The sequence below is a fragment of the Gymnoscopelus braueri genome (genome assembly GCF_963280865.1).
Source record: "Gymnoscopelus braueri genome assembly, chromosome: 18".
Lineage (NCBI taxonomy): Eukaryota > Metazoa > Chordata > Actinopteri > Myctophiformes > Myctophidae > Gymnoscopelus > Gymnoscopelus braueri.
In genome coordinates, this window is record NC_137618.1 from 50530498 (window position 1) to 50548438 (window position 17941).

The following is a 17941-nucleotide window of genomic DNA, read 5'->3' on the forward strand; positions in this document are numbered from 1 at the left end:
TATGCTTTCAACTACGTGACCCTATTGGCTGGGAGGTGTATTGCACTCTGGTACATTATAACTCTACAGTGGTTAGCACTTGATAACGGCAGTAATACCATCTGAGTGCCTCTGTGGTACCACAGAGGCACCACCACTACTTGGTGGTGCCACATTTGACACCTTTTTTTTAGGTGTAGTGTGGCTGATCGGCCACGATGTGGCGCATGTGAGTCCATGAACCCTATAGTACATTATTAGCAACAGGGGAAGGGTGATTGCATTTAAAATTGATTGTAATTTTTATTTTTTGTAAACATAGAAAATAATGCAGAGTCCTTAGGATGAATTCAAAAGCAATTGTTTCTTTAAACACAACTGTGTTTCATGGTGGAAGTACACAGACATTTTACTTAAGTAAAAGTTGCAATACCACAATATAAAAATACTCTATTACAACTAAAAGGCCTGTGTTCAAAATGTTACTTGAGTAAAAGTACAAAGGTATTGGCATCAAAATATACTTAAAGTACCAAAAGTAAAAGTACTCCAATGTTTGAAAGTAGCCGATCTACAAGCTTGTAGATCGTCTATTTTCAAATGGTATAAAATAGGGCTAAAGTATGTATATGTTTTATAATATAACAATTTATATCTGCAAAGTAACTAAAGTTTTCAAGCAATTGTAGTGGAGTAAAAGTACAATATTTGCCCCTGCAGATGTAGTGGAGTAAAAGTACAATATTTGCCCCTGCAGATTTAGTGGAGTGGAAGTAAAAGTGCACTAATACTCCAGTACAGTAAAAAAAACACCTCAACATGTTTCCCAAGGTTCTATGCAACCCAAGTGGGTATCGAACCCTGACCTCCAACCTTTGAGAAACATTTCATTAACCACTAGTCTACCGGTAAAGATGCAAAATGGCTGTATGAGATGACTAAACAGTACACACAGAATGGGGCATCTGACTTCCAGCTGAAACAGTGCAATGTTACTTGAGTAAAAGTACAAAGGTATTGGCATCAAAATATACTTAAAGTACCAAAAGTAAAAGTACTAAAATGTCTGAAAGTAGTCAATCTACAAGCTTGTAGATTGGCTATTTTCAAATGGTATAAAATAGGGCTAAAGTGGTTAATGTTTATGTTTTATAATATAATCATTTATATCTGCAAAGTAACTAAAGTTTTCAAACAATTGTAGTGGAGTAAAAGTACAATATTTGCCCCTGCAGATGTAGTGGAGTGGAAGTAAAAGTGCACTAATACTCCAGTACAGTAAAAAAAAACACCTCAACATGTTTCCCAAGGTTCTATGCAACCCAAGTGGGTATCGTACCCTGACCTCCAACCTTTGAGAAACATTTCATTAACCACTAGACTACCGGTACAGATGACATAATGGCTGTATGAGATGAGAACACAGTACACACAGAATGGGGCATCTGACTTCCAGCTGAAACAGTGCAATGTTACTTGAGTAAAAGTACAAAGGTATTGGCATCAAAATATACTTAAAGTACCAAAAGCAAAAGTACAAAAATGTTTGAAAGTAGCCGGTCTAGCATGTAGATTGGCTATTTTCAAATGGCCTTGGTAAGAGAGAGAGGGAGATTTGAGGTAAGGGGGAGGGGATCTTGAAGTGAATTGATCTACTCTACCAAGCCGAAACAGGTTATGCTAATGCACACATCCTGTGAAGGAGGCTGTCTGATCTCAGAAGAACTTGGGCTTGACAGTGAAACACATTTAGTGAGCTGTAATCTTTATATTTCATAGATAGTGGCACTTAAACCTGCATTTTATGGATGTAGGCATATTGCCACTTTAAAGATAGGCCTATAGTGTTTAAACTGGTAAACAGGATTGTAAGCCAGTCTCACTGACCACTACACTAGTGGTGCAGTTGATGTGATGTGTACTGATGTATACTTAAAGTACCAAAAGTAAAAGTACTAAAATGTTTGAAAGGAGCCGGTCTAGCTTGTAGATCGGCTATTTTCAAATGGCCGTGGTATAAAATAGGGCTAAAGTGGTTAATATGTATGTTTTATAATATAACAATTTAGCCCTATTTTATACCATTTGAAAATAGCCAATCTACAAGCTTGTAGATTGACTACTTTCAGACATTTTAGTACTTTTACTTTTGGTACTTTAAGTATATTTTGATGCCAATACCTTTGTACTTTTACTCAAGTAACATTGCACTGTTTCAGCTGGAAGTCAGATGCCCCATTCTGTGTGTACTGTGTTCTCAGCTCATACAGCGATTTTGCATCTGTACCGGTAGTCTAGTGGTTAATGAAATGTTTCTCAAAGGTTGGAGGTCAGGGTTCGATACCCACTTGGGTTGCATAGAACCTTGGGAAACATGTTGAGGTGTTTTTTTTTACTGTACTGGAGTATTAGTGCACTTTTACTTCCACTCCACTACATCTGCAGAGGCAAATATTGTACTTTTACTCCACTACAATTGCTTGAAAACTTTAGTTACTTTGCAGATATAAATTGTTATATTATAAAACATATACATTAACCACTTTAGCCCTATTTTATACCATTTGAAAATAGCCGATCTACAAGCTTTTTATGGCTTTTTATTGAATAATACGGAAAATACGGGTACTTATTGAGGGCCCGTACATAATTGTAACATGTGTGGCCATGAGCTAAGCACTTTATTTTTGAAATCTGAACGTGTATATAGATGTATGGAGCAAAAAGGGAGAAAGTGCAAACACCAGGTTGAAGTTCATCCATGACGGTAACAGACGACCGTCATATGATCCATGGCTGGCGTTTGTTTTCCAAGTATTTCCAATGTTCAGTACTTTTACTTCTACTCCACTAAATCTGATCTCAGAGGCAAATATTATACTTGTACTTCACTACAATTATTTGAAAACTTAAGTTAAGTTGTAGATTTGGATTATTATTACAGAACATACGTACCACTGACAGATGGAAAGTCTAACGACATAAAAGGAGAGGACCTGTTTGCTGAGCTGCGCATACTGTGCGTAACGGTTCCCGAGGGAGCGAAGACTAGTCTGCGCTGGAAACACTGCATTTTGTCAACAAGAGGAACGGGACATTCCCTAACTGCGAAGTTGCCCTTCGGATTATACTGACAATCCCTGTCACAGTTGCATCTGGGGAGCGCAGTTTCTCCAAATTAAACTAACTAAAACTATTTACGCACTACAATGTCCCAGGAGAGACTGTGTGGACTTGCCATCCTTGCAATTGAACAGGACGTTGTATCTACACTGGATTATAAAGACATTATTTCTGAATTTGCTGCAAGGAAAGCCCGGAGGAGGAACATCCTCTAATTCTCTGGTGCTTGTGTATAACTTCTAACGTCTGAGTGCTTACTGACTGACTGTTGAACTTGTCAATTCTGTGAAGTGGGTAGTATATATGTTACAGGTAGATTGGCATTCCAGGTAGAATGGAAAATAAGCGCTTGTTTTCACCGCCCGTCCGCCCCCCCAGGCAATTCTGTAGAACCAACGCCAGAGGGCAATGCAAGCCACACATGAGTCCCACACCACACACGCACGCATGCACACGCACACAAACGAGCACGCACACACGCATACGCGCACATGCACGCGCGCGCGCACACACACCCGTGAACAAGGGGGCGAGACTGAGGAGGCGGGGCTGGCGGGCTATGTTAGTGCAGTGAGTGGCAGTTGGGGCAAACCATAGCGGGGCAAACGCAGTCCCCACAACATCATTTACTATTCTGTGCCTATCGGTACATAACTCGGACGGCGCTTAGTCGACTAGGAGACCATCGGCCGGTCGTCGCGGGCACTCGTGCCTGGAGGCGCTCGGGCGCGACTCCTTGGCCTCAAGGTCTCCTTAGTCGGAGCGCCTCCGTCATGGTCCAAAACTATACTTTATCGGCGAAAAAAAAGAGTCCGCGGTTGTTTGAAAAAGTAATGTCCCGAGCGGGAGTCAAACCCAGACTCCCAGTGATAGTGGATGGGGAGTCCAATGATTATCGAAGTGCGCCACTGAAGCCAGTATGTATGTATATTCATGTTGTCGTTGTCCTCGCATCGCAGCCCCGTCCCGAGCCTAAAAACAAGCGCTCCACTTCCAATCTACCTGGAATGCCAATCTACCTGTGACATATACGTCACTGGGATTTCCCAGTGTGACTGTGTGCCCCTCCCCGAGGCACATATACTCCCCCCCCCACCAGCTGTTATTGTTTAGCCTATATTTGGGAATGCGTTGTCGATGCTTTAAATTATGGGGGATTTTGTTTTGTGTGGAATCACATTATGTGCTGATTGTGCTCATTATTGCGTGTGAACAATGTTGTAATAAACAACCATTACTATAAAAACTGTCATGTCATGTGAAGGCTTCATAATCCAACGTGTGTGTGTGTAGCAGCAGGCTTATATATATAATACACACTGTATTGTGTGGAGTGTCGCCGTCAGGTTAGACAGGTAAGCTCCCCATGGCCATGAGCATATAATTCAGCACCAAGGACAGCGCAAATTCATGGTATAGTTTACAAATTAATTAATTGGGGGGTTTTACAATTTGGCCTATATTTCATTAGGTTCCTGTCTTTTTATTTTAACCCAGTTAAAAATGTGGTGTTATAAATTAATATGATGATCATGCTCATGCATGCCATAATTAGTATTAAAAAGTTTAAAAGGTTTTTAAAAGGGTATAAAACATTTAAAAAGTATGATGTGTTATATTTTGTTTAAAAATACGATGTGAAATTCATGGTAACTTACAATTTAATTCATTGGGAGTTTAATTTTAGTTTTGTTCAGGAGAGCTAAACCAGCAGAATTTAATATGGGGTTAACATGACACCCGACTTAATGTTTTGAGGGCAAAAATAAATAACCACCAAAAACTCGGATATATCCAACATTAACCGCAAAAAAAAACGCTCACAATGAGCTTGTAGATTAGCTATTTTCAAAGGATTTGTTAACATTTGGAAATGGGACATTCTGCATAATAAGTGCTTTTACTTTTGGTACTTTAAGTACATTTTGATGCCGATACTCTTACTCAAGTATATTTTGAATTCCTGACATTTAAGGTCCTTGCACACTGGTGCGTCTTTTCGTTGCGTTTTTTTTACAACAATGAAAAAAATTGAAAAAACAATGAAAAAAAAAAAAACGCAACGAAAAGACGCACCAGTGTGCAAGGACCTTTACTTGTGACAGAGTATTTCTGTATTGCGATATTGATACTTTTACTTAATTAAAAAGTTTGAGTACTTTTTCCACCACTGATTACTAGCAATAAGCAATAACTTGGATAACAATGACACAATTGCAAAATGTCGGCTATTTATTACCTACATAACTAAACGAGTTTAAGGAGTTAGGTTAGGGGAAACAAGAGTTCGTCATAGTGTCAACATTATATTAAGCAAAATATAATGTAGGCTACCTATAGAGTCACTTAGACAGGCAAGATAGACGTTAACAAAATAAATTGCCGTCTGATATGATGTAAAAACGGGGGTCCGGGACCCCTAGGCCCTAGGGGGTCCTCGTAGTTACTACAGGGGGTCCGCCAAATCCATGTGAGATAGAACAGTTTCTCTCTCTTTTTTTCTTCTTTTTTTTACGCTATACCAGCATCCCTATTTTGCGGGGTAACCTACATTCACCAAAAATAGCCGATCTACAAGCTGACAATGCGTCATGCTGTGACAGCTTGTAGATATGCTATTTTTGGTTAAGAAGTTTGGTGGCAAAAAAACAAGTACAGAGCCAAATGTCGAATGATTAATGCTTTAATCTCAACGTCAATTTTAATGTTTTCCGAATGAGAAATACAAATGTATTGGCTACTATAAGCACATCATGCTGCTATTACCCTGACATTATGCAGAGTATAGGCTATAAGCATGAATATTCTTTTATTGCTCAATGATGAGTTTGCCTATTTGTTACATAACTAACAGAGTTTGGGTAGGGTTAGGGAAAGCGTTCACTATCACATTCTACAATTTTATTACACTTCTTCTTCTTATCACATATAGCCAAAATATAATGTAGGCTATACACTTAATAGAAAATTGGACAATGTTTAGCTGTATGTCGGAAAGAAACCATGCAGGAACATTAAGTCAGCCAGTAAAAGCTCTTGTTCTGCTTTGATCAGGTTAATGTTAATGTTACATTATTGGCTGCCTACAAGCATCGTTGAACTCGTGGCTCAACGTGCCCTCGGTGGCTCGCGGTAATTATTAATGCTTTGATCATCTCATCAATTGTAAGTCTAGAATGACAGATGCAATGAATACAAGAGTATGTTACTTATATGTACAGTATATATGCTACAAGCAAGCAGAGCCACAGTTGAACAAAGTTGGCTCGGGCAGGAGTCGATCCCGTCCTCCCAGTGCGTGTGCTTTTCTTTGATTGGCCGAACGTTGATATTATAGCGCTCCGACCTCGACAATCAGGCGATGTCTTTGGCGCAGTTGGTAGCGCTGTCGCCTCACAGCTAGAAGGTCCTGGGTTCGATTCCCGCAGGGGACGCTGTGGGCGCTGGGGGCGTGTTCTCTTCTCCGCGTCATCAGTGCCCATACCCTAGGTGGGGTTGGCGAAAGGGCCTTTCTGTGTGGAGTTTGCATGTTCTCCCCGTGTCTCCTAGGGTAGGCACCCTCACAAAAACATGCAGTAATCCTGGTCACTATACTGCCTCCCCCTGGCCAGCCGGGGCGCCTGATGGAGGGGAAAGGAACTGGTTGGAATAACGTGTTCCTTCCACGCACTACGTCCAACCAGGGAACCTCTTCCCTGTCAGGCGATAAGAAGGTCAGTTGGCTCTCATGCATTGAAGGAGGCATGAGCTCGGCCCTGGCCTCCCTAGGTTGGCAGAGGGAAGGTAGTGCCCAGGATTACGTAGACAATTGGCACTGGGTGTAAAAAATAGGGTTACAAAATCGTGGGATAAAAATTTTGAAATAAGAAAATAGTGTTTGTCCCCCTGTGGAAAACAAAACAAAACATGTCCTCTTCTAGGATAGAGAGCATGTCTTCTTCTAGGAGAACATTTATTCTACTAACAACAACACTGCATGTTTAAGACAGTAGTGTGTTTATTCTACTAACAACAACACTACATGTTTAAGACAGTAGTGTGTTTATTCTACTAACAACAACGCTACATGTTTAAGACAGTAGTGTGTTTATTCTACTAACAACAACGCTACATGTTTAAGACAGTAGTGTGTTTATTCTACTAACAACAACACTACATGTTTAAGACAGTAGTGTGTTTATTCCTACTAACAACAACACTACATGTTTAAGACAGTAGTGTGTTTATTCTACTAACAACAACACTACATGTTTAAGACAATAGTGTGTTTATTCTACTAACAACAACACTACATGTTTAAGACAGTAGTGTGTTTATTCCTACTAACAACAACACTACATGTTTAAGACAATAGTGTGTTTATTCAACAAACAACAACACTACATGTTTAAGACAATAGTGTGTTTATTCTACTAACAACAACACTACATGTTTAAGACAATAGTGTGTTTATTCCTACTAACAACAGGGTTAGGGTTAGAACTGTAGTATAATGTTATGTTATGAACTGTAATATAATGTTAAAATTACACAAGTTATACACTGAAGACTCCCTGGAAAAACTCTCAACCATTCTGGAGCTCTGCTCTGAGAAATACTGTCTCTCTGGAATTCGCTGTGTAAACAGAGAGAGAGAGAGAGAGAGAGAGAGCGAGAGAGAGAGAGAGAGAGAGAGAGAGAGAGAGAGAGAGAGAGAGAGAGAGAGGCGGGGAGGGGGGAGATAGTGTGTATAAAAGTCAGATCATTATCTGTATCTTCAGCGCATCTGAATTCCCAGAAATGTACTGTTGGTAAACACACTCTCTTTGTGTGTGTGCGCGTGCGTGCGTGCGTGTGTGTGTGTGCCTGCCTGCGTGCGCGCGTGTGCGTTCCCGTCTGCATGCGTGCGTGTGTGCGTGCGTGCGTGTGATCATTGAGGGAGATCCTCATTTACAATGAGATTACACATATAAATAACATATAAATAACACATAAATAACACATAAAAACTAGTATTATTATTTTTTATTTATTTTTTATTATGTAATAATAATATTACATAATAATACCTCATGACTCTCCATGAGAGTCATGGAGCGTGCCACCCATGAGAGTCATGGAGCGTGCCACCCATGAGAGTCATGGAGCGTGCCACCCATGAGAGTCATGGAGCGTGCCACCCATGAGAGTCATGGAGCGTGCCACCCCTGAGAGTCATGGAGCGTGCCACCCATGAGAGTCATGGAGCGTGCCACCCATGAGAGTCATGGAGCGTGCCACCTATGAGAGTCATGGAGCGTGCCACCCCTGAGAGTCTAGGAGCGTGCCACCCCTGAGAGTCTAGGAGCGTGCCACCCCTGAGAGTGTAGGAGCGTGCCACCCATGAGAGTCATGGAGCGTGCCACCCATGAGAGTCATGGAGCGTGCCACCCATGAGAGTCATGGAGCGTGCCACCCCTGAGAGTCTAGGAGCGTGCCACCCATGAGCGCCATGCAGCGTGCCACCCATTAGAGTCATGGAGCGTGCCACCCATGAGAGTCATGGAGCGTGCCACCCATGAGAGTCATGGAGCGTGCCACCCATGAGAGTCATGGAGCGTGCCACCCCTGAGAGTCTAGGAGCGTGCCACCCCTGAGAGTCTAGGAGTGTGCCACCCATGAGAGTCATGGAGCGTGCCACCCACAAGAGTCTAGGAGCATGCCACCCATGAGCGCCATGCAGCCTGCCACCCCTGAGAGTCTAGGAGCGTGCCACCCATGAGCGCCATGCAGCGTGCCACCCATTAGAGTCATTGAGCCTGCCACCCATGAGAGTCTAGGAGCGTGCCACCCATGAGCACCATTCAGCGTGCCACCCATTAGAGTCATGGAGTGTGCCACCCATGAGAGTCTAGGAGCGTGCCACCCATGAGAGTTATGGAGTGTGCCACCCATGAGAGTCTAGGAGTGTGCCACCCATGAGAGTCATGGAGTGTACCACCCATGAGTGTCATGGAGTCTGCCACCCATGAGAGTCTAGGAGTGTGCCACCCATGAGAGTCATGGAGTGTGCCACCCATGAGAGTCATGGAGTGTGCCACCCATGAGAGTCTAGGAGTTTGCCACCCATGAGAGTCTAGGAGCGTGCCACCCATGAGAGACTAGGAGCGTGCCACCCATAAGAGTCATGGAGCGTGCCACCCATGAGAGTCATGGAGCTTGCTCCAGCACTTCCCTTCCTTCTTATTTACATTCCTTGCTCATCAGCCCCCCAGCGTTTCCTGTCACATGGGTCTGCTGTGCACACAGACCCTCTGAATGAGTGTCTGTGCAGTGTGCACACAGACCCTCTGAATGAGTCTCTGTGCACACAGACCCTCTGAATGAGTCTCTATACACACAGACCCTCTGAATGAGTCTCTATACACACAGACCCTCTGAATGAGTCTCTATACACACAGACCCTCTGAATGAGTCTATACACACAGACCCTCTGAATGAGTCTCTATACACACAGACCCTCTTAATGAGTCTCTTTGCACACAGACCCTCTGAATGAGTCTATGTGCACACAGACCCTCTATAAATGAGTCTCTTTGCACACAGACCCTCTGAATGAGTCTCTATACACACAGACCCTCTGAATGAGTCTCTATACACACAGACCCTCTTAATGAGTCTCTTTGCACACAGACCCTCTAAATGAGTCTCTTTGCACACAGACCCTGAATGAGTCTCTGTGCACACAGACCCTCTGAATGAGTCTCTATACACACAGACCCTCTGAATGAGTCTCTATACACACAGACCCTCTGAATGAGTCTATACACACAGACCCTTTGAATGAGTCTCTATACACACAGACCCTCTGAATGAGTCTATGTGCACACAGACCCTCTGAATGAGTCTATGTGCACACAGACCCTCTAAATTAGTCTCTTTGCACACAGACCCTCTGAATGAGTCTCTATACACACAGACCCTCTGAATGAGTCTCTATACACACAGACCCTCTGAATGAGTCTCTATACACACAGACCCTCTGAATGTGTCTCTATACACACAGACCCTCTGAATGAGTCTCTATACAGACTTTTTCAGTTTAAGGGTCAGTTTTTCAGTTTAAAATCCTCTTAACAGACTGTGTATTGAACTGTCTTTGCAAACTGTTAATAAAGTATTCAACCAACCAACAACCAAAACCTACTCAACAGCGGCCAGTAATGAATAGTCTAAATAACGAAGTTAATTACGTTTGTTTTAAGATAGATCTGATCTGAATAAGAAGAATGAAATGATTTAATTATAAGGATGATGATCCTGGATCATGGCTCTGGTGCAGTCAGTCGTTGTTTGCATACCTCATTAGCCTGGTTCCAGACCATAGACCCCGCCCACTCTCTGAGTGGACCGCCTCTAGTTTGGTCTGGTGTTGTAAATGTGAACCTAGGATTTATTCGGTACAAAATGTATTGTCCAATGAGAGTCGGAGGTGGGGGTGGGGATCCCTTAGGATTGGTTTAGGGAAATTCTAATCCCCTCCCCCTTGGTAATGGCCTACACTGGAGCCAATGTCAGACTGAAGCTCCATGCGGCTTCAGTCTGACAATCAGGCTAGTACCTCATACCTGCTGGAGTCAGGAGACCACTGCGTTGGCGAGGCTCTGGGACCAAAGAATTACCCGTTTGGAATATATTTGATCAGAAGGGGAGGTTGGTGAGGCGACGTGATGTTGTAATGGCACTTCTCTGGCTTTTTGTACGTTTAAGCCATTAAGTTATAATTTGTTTCCCCCAAGGTACCACTCATGTATTGAGTGGTATATTATAGAATCATTGTGGAATATATGTAGGGAGTTAAAAGTAAAGCCGAAGTAGGCTACAATATAATTAACAATAGTTTTATAGTTTGCACATCAAAAGAAGTTAAAACTTACATTCACACATACAAAAGTCAAGACAAAATCGCACAGAAATAGGAGTGGACCTCAAATTGTATTTCCAAAATATAAATAACCAGAATGAAATTGATTGAATAAAGAAATAAAGAGTAGAGGAATACATGAATGATGTTGTATAGGCCTATGACATGAATCAAGCTTGATAAATATTAATAAACACATGCATATTTCTCTGGATGAATTCCGTTGACCGCTCAGCACAGAATGAACTCCCTGGATGTACCTTCAATGAAAGTAAAATAAGGTTAATACTACTGGCATAAACACCTCAAACATTATTCAGAGGCAGTTTTATCTCCCCAACATTAGCTGAGACTATTATGTCCAATAAATGTACCCACAACTAATTGTGTTTTTTTGTAGTGGGAACAGTCAGTTTTAGTTCAGATCCATGGTTAGCTTTTTATGAAGATATACTTGTTTATTTGGGGGAGGGGGGTGGGCATGGGGGTAGGGGGGGTTGCGGAGCAGAAATAGTTTTGTGTTGGAAAAATTACATGTTTTTCTTTCCAGGGACAGAGGAGGGGGGGGGGATTATGGGGCTGCAAAATTAGAAGGGAAAAAAAACTCTCCTCTATGGAAATTCCTCACTCACATATCTGGTTTATCCTCTCCTCTCCTCTCCTCTCCTCTCCTCTCCTCTCCTCTCCTCTCCTCTCCTCTCCTCTCCTCTCCTCTCCAGTGACAGTGATCAGATGTAAAATACATAAATAGTAACAGAGTTATTTCCTGAATGTCTTTGGGAGATATTTTTAGAATGTCCATAAAAGGCAAAGAGAGACTTCACAAACCTCTCTCTCTCTCTCTCTCTCTCTCTCTCTCTCTCTCTCTCTCTCTCTCTCTCTCTCTCATCTCTCTCTCTCTCTCTCTCTCTCTCTCTCTCTGTGAAGTACTTGTTACTTTTAGGTTGGATGTTTTTGGGGGTTTTTTTGCCAACTTTTTAAAATATAAATCAGTGCTATTGAACACCCTTAACGTAACGTAACCCTTAATATTATACAATATTGAACCAATGAAAAGTATTGAAAAGTTAGTTTTAATTATTTTAATCAATGATGGACAAAACTACTCTCTCCACATTAACCCATTAAGACCTGAGGCTGACTCCTTCTAAATCAGTAGTTCTCAGTTTACTTTATTATTATTTTAAATAGCAGATGTACAAGCTCGCAGCATGAGCTTGTACATCTGCTATTTTTGAACAGCCAACGCTAAACTCTATAAGGACACATGATGCTCTCCCGTTTTTAAGTGGTTCATAGATTACTCTCACTCATTCTCTTACAACATAGACTCCTTGATTTATTTTATTGTCTTTGTTCTCTTGTTTATTCCCTTAACTTTTTATTTGTTAATGATTTGTTTTTAGCATGGCTTACATCCTGTATAATCATGTACATGTATGTCAACAATGTTGGCTAAATGAGTGTCGCATGGCACAGACATGGCACAGGCATGGCATGGCACAGACATGGCACAGACATGGCACAGATATGGCACAGGCATGGCACAGGCATGGCATGGCACAGACATGGCACAGACATGGCACAGACATGGCACAGGCATGGCATGGCACAGACATGGCACAGGCATGGCACAGGCATGGCACAGACATGGCACAGGCATGGCATGGCACATACATGGCACAGACATGGCACAGGCATGGCACAGACATGGCACAGACATGGCACAGGCATGGCACAGGCATGGCATGGCACAGACATGGCACATGCATGGCACAGGCATGGCACAGACATGTCACAGGCATGGCATGGCACAGACATGGCACAGGCATGGCACCGACATGGCACAGGCATGGCACAGACATGGCACAGGCATGGCATGGCATGGCACAGACATGGCACAGACATGGCACAGGCATGGCATGGCACAGGCATGGCACAGGCATGTCATGGCACAGACATGGCACAGGCATGGCATGGCACAGACATGGCACAGGCATGGCACAGGCATGACATGGCACAGACATGACATGGCACATGCATGGCACAGACATGACATGGCACAGACAAGGCACAGACATGGCACAGACATGGCATGGCACAGACATGGCACAGACATGGCACAGGCATGGCATGGCATGGCACAGGCATGTCATGGCACAGACATGGCACAGGCATGGCATGGCACAGACATGGCACAGGCATGGCACAGGCATGACATGGCACAGACATGACATGGCACATGCATGGCACAGACATGACATGGCACAGACAAGGCACAGACATGGCACAGACATGGCATGGCACAGACATGGCATGGCACAGACATGGCACAGACATGGCATGGCACAGACTTGGCACAGACATGGCATGGCACAGACATGGCATAGACATGGCATGGCACAGACATAGCGTAGACATGGCACAGACATGGCACAGACATGGCATGGCACAGACATGGCACAGACATGGCACAGACATGGCCAGTGCAGTTGTCGACGGCCGACCGTTGGGCCTCAGCTTGGGCCTTATGTCTTAAAAGGTATTTTCACTGTCATCTGCCCCCCCCCCCCTCCAAAAAGGGTTAGACCGACCCACAGGTTGACCACTACTCTATAGCTCCTCTTCCTGGCACTGTTTGTGTAGGCCACACATTTTGTAATCAAATCAAATCAAATCTATTATGTATTCATGTTTAGTTTAAACTAAACATGTGGCATTATGTATTCATGTTCCAGGTGAGGCCAGGATAAAGAAGCCGACGGCGAAGACTCCTCCTAAACCTGGTAAGTTGTTTACATCATCACCTAGCCCTACCCACACCTATTACATCATCACTTGGCACACCCACACCTATTACATCATCACCTAGTCACACCCACACTGCTTACATCATCACCTGGCCACACCCACACCTATTACATCATCACCTAGTCACACCCACACCGCTTACATCACCACCTGGCCACACCCACACCTATTACATCATCATCTGGCCACACCCACACCGCTTACATCACCACCTGGCCATACCCATTACATCATCACCTGGCCACACCCACACCGCTTACATCACCACCTGGCCACATATAGGCTTCATAAACAAAAGGTGCACAGGTGTTTCTGTGGTTGAACATTTTGTTATTTATAGGCTTCATAAACAAAAGACGCACAGGTGTTTCTGTGGTTGAACATTATGTTATTTATAGGCTTCATAAACAAAAGGTGCACAGGTGTTGCTGTGGTTGAACATTATGTTATTGCCAGACCCAGGGGGTCGGCCTACAGGAGGCTTTGTCGGTCGGTCCCTCTTTTCCTACCCAGCCATTCAGATTTCAACCACTAGGGGTCTGGCAGAACCAGGTCTCCTGGTCTTTTTGGTCACTGTCCAGCGAAACATCTGCCTGTCTCTCTGTCCCTCTATCTCTGCTGTGTCTCTGCTGTGTCTCTGTCCTCTCTCGATATATCTGTCTCCGTCCCTCTACAGCTCTCGTGTGTCATATAACGTCCTTCAACATCGTCTATATAAGGCTGACCATAGCTGTGGTGTGACGTCACGGTCGGTCTGTCCCTCTTTTCCTACCCAGCCATTCAGATTTCAACCACTAGGGGTCTGGCTGAACCAGGTCTACTGGTCTTGTTTATAAGCTTCATAAACAAAAGGTGCACAGGGCAAATAACTTACATCATTTAATAACTTCATACTTAAAAAGAAAACATGACTAGTGGAAATAAAAGATCTACAAGCTGTGAGCTCGTAGGTCTGTTATTCCCAGTATTTTGGAAAATGTTTGAAAATATTTCAATATTTTTCTACATGGAAACAATTATGACGATTATCTGAAATAATTGCGATTAGGCGATGATGTAATAATTGTGACAGACCTACTTACACCATCAACTGGCCTTGTGATTGGTCGGGGGTGTCTCCGCCCTGAGACCGGGAGGTCAGGGGTCAAGGTGTTGATGAATGACTGTAGAATATATGAATGTTTCACTTTTCAAATTATAGTATGAAAGAAAATGAACTTTTCCACAATATTCTTTTTTTATTATTCATGTGTAACGACTTAAACCGTCAATACTTGACCTTTGGCTCTGTTCTTGGTCCACTCTTTTTTCTCTTCTCTCTGTGTAGCCCAGCCCCCTCAGATCCTCCAGTTTCCGGAGGACATGAAGAAGAAGGCGGGGGAGAAGGTGGAGATCCTCTGCAGGTTCTCTGGAGCTCCGCCCATAACCTGCACCTGGCTCAAGTTCAGGAAGCCGGTATGAAAGCAGCTGAGGCCCCCTGCTGGGCTGGGGTCAGATACTCCTCTACAACAGTGACCCCCACATTCATATGCATTTGGCCGCGGACCCCCATCTGAAAAGGTTTTGTGCCAGGGACCCCCCATCTGAAAAGGTTTTGTGCCAGGGACTCCCATCTGAAAAGGTTTTGTGCCAGGGACCCCTAGAAAAGAAGATTTATGTTCACAAATATTGATTCATATCATATATATATATATATATATATATATCATAATATAAAAATATTTTTTTCAAATAATTTATTTTCAAAAGCTCACAGCGAAGTGACGCGCTGTGAGCTTGTACATCTGCTATGTTTTAATAGCCAACGTATAAATGAATAAAGAGGTTAAAATGAGTTTTAACAATTCTTGCTGAGGACCCCCTGGAATACCCTCAAAGGACCCCTCAAAGACCTCACTTTGACAACCACTGCTCTACAATTGCTTACATACTTTAGTTACTAGTTACTTTGTAGATCATTATTATAGAACACACATTAAACACTCAACCAATTAACCAACCCTATCTTATCAAGGCATTCTATTGGGTTAGCCAATCAGGGACCGATCCTTGGCTTAGCGGCACAAACGTGACACGACGCTCCGCCAATCCGTGATGCCGACGGTTTGGGTTGGCCAATCAGGAAAGCCGATGCAAACAACCTCATGCAGGCACACACTGAGGATTTCGGACTCTTTCTCAGACCTACGGCACGACAGATATTTGTGTTTTTTTTGGGGGGGTTCTCGGAAACCGTCCGTCCGAATTGTCGTTCGGCTCTGCACAACTTGATTGACTGACTGACTGACTGACTGATTGATTGATTGATTGATTGATTACATTATTAACAAGTTAGTAAAAAGTAAACTGAACCTGGCATTAGGCCCGGGCCCGGGGGCCCGGGCCGTCAGATCACATGGACCTTTATTTTATTAGAATTAGACGCACTTTGCGTGCTCCGCCTCTCCACCTCTCTGCAGCCGCCTCTCAGCAACTTTTCCAGAGATTCACCAGCTTACATGGAACTGCAAATATATTCGAGGCAATTCACCCCAATACACTGTTGGAAGCTCACCCTAACCCTAAAACCGAAATAAAGTAGCACTAAAACGAACACAATCCAACCAAAACCCGCACATTTTCGTGTGCTGCGCGCGCGTGCGCAGGCCTGATAAGTGTGCCGTGCCTACCGGCCCGGCTTTCAGTTGTTCCGCCACTGCCCGGTCGCAGTCGTTGTAGGGGTTTTGAACAGTTTGTGACTTGGGTGGCGCTCGTCCTTGATGATGTGCTGGGCTTTGACTTCACACCACTTTTTGTACAGTTCCTGGAGTGCTGGGAGCTCGCCTCCCATTATGCGCTATCCAGCCTTAATAAGCTGCAGTACCTCTGAACGGCCAGCATGTCCAATGCGCTTCACACAGATCCCTGTGCTTCCAGATCCAGGCGGGCAGCACTGACGTGTCCATAGAGAGCGGCGAGGCCAGCAGTCAGCTGACCATAGCGTCCGGTCAGCAGGACCACTGTGGCTGCTATACCGTGGAGGTCCGCAACGCCTACGGCCAGCGGCAGGCGGCGCTCAACCTCACTATCGTCGGTAAGAGCCTTTCTGATTGGTTCAATGTTTTAATTAAAACCGTCTCCGCTCTGCATCTCCTGAGTGCAGTGAGCACGGAAAAGAATATTATAATAATATTATATTATATTATATTATATTATATTATATTATATTATATTATATTATATTATATTATATTATATTATATTATGGACAGTGGGTTAGGTTTAGTGGCACCTATAATAATATTCAGCCACCAGCCACTAGGGGGGGCTGCAGCCCCTTGATTTATGAACCAACACAACCAAAGAGTGTTGTAAATATCTGCTTTAATTAGTTAAATATATATATCTGCTTAAATGGGTTAAAAAGGCTTGTGAACACATTTGGCTGCTAACCAATACCCTGACACACTGTGTGTGTGTGTGTGTGTGTGTGTGTGTGTGTGTGTGTGTGTGTGTGTGTGTGTGTGTGTGTGTGTGTGTGTGTGTGTGTGTGTGTGTCTGTGTCTGTGTGTGTGTGTGTGTGTGTGTGTGTGTGGGGGGCAGGCTGGGTTCTCATGGCCTTTTAAGGCATTTCTGTGTGTGTGCGTCTCTCTCTCTCTCTCTCTCTCTCTCTCTCTCTCTCTCTCTCTCTCTCTCTCTCTCTCTCTCTCTCTCTCTCTCTCTCCGTATGTGCACGCATGCATGCTTACCCTGTGTGTGTGTGTGTGTGTGTGTGTGTGTGTGTGTGTGTGTGTGTGTGTGTGTGTGTGTGTGTGTGTGTGTGTGTGTGTTACTATTTTGAGTAACCATAAGGACCACACACACACGCACGCACGCACGCACGCACGCACGCACACGCACACACACACACACACACACACACACACACACACACACACACACACACACTGCTTCAAGGCTACACGCTGAATGAAGACATCCCAATATGGACATTACACAAACGCTCTATACATTCAGACTGTCTGGTCAGCTCGCAGTACAACAGTATCAGACTGTGCTCATCAGACTGTGCTCATTCAAAAACACTGGCACATTATCCAGTCTGGTCCAAGGTTGAAAAAAAGCTTTTCCAGAAAAAACAAGACTTGTGTTTAAACGCTCTCCCAA

At 43.7% G+C, this 17941-nt stretch overlaps 1 protein-coding gene across 1 annotated transcript in view; it reads left to right on the plus strand.

The window, feature by feature from the left end:
* The window catches only part of LOC308073410 (myosin light chain kinase, smooth muscle-like), a 96591-nt gene that overhangs the window by 50142 nt on the left and 28508 nt on the right, over nucleotides 1-17941 (plus strand). The window contains exons 17-19 of the mRNA XM_080412283.1: nucleotides 13723-13770; nucleotides 15123-15250; nucleotides 16712-16868. Coding sequence (XP_080268409.1) covers nucleotides 13723-13770; nucleotides 15123-15250; nucleotides 16712-16868 — 333 coding nt within the window. The remainder of the gene's footprint in view (nucleotides 1-13722; nucleotides 13771-15122; nucleotides 15251-16711; nucleotides 16869-17941) is intronic.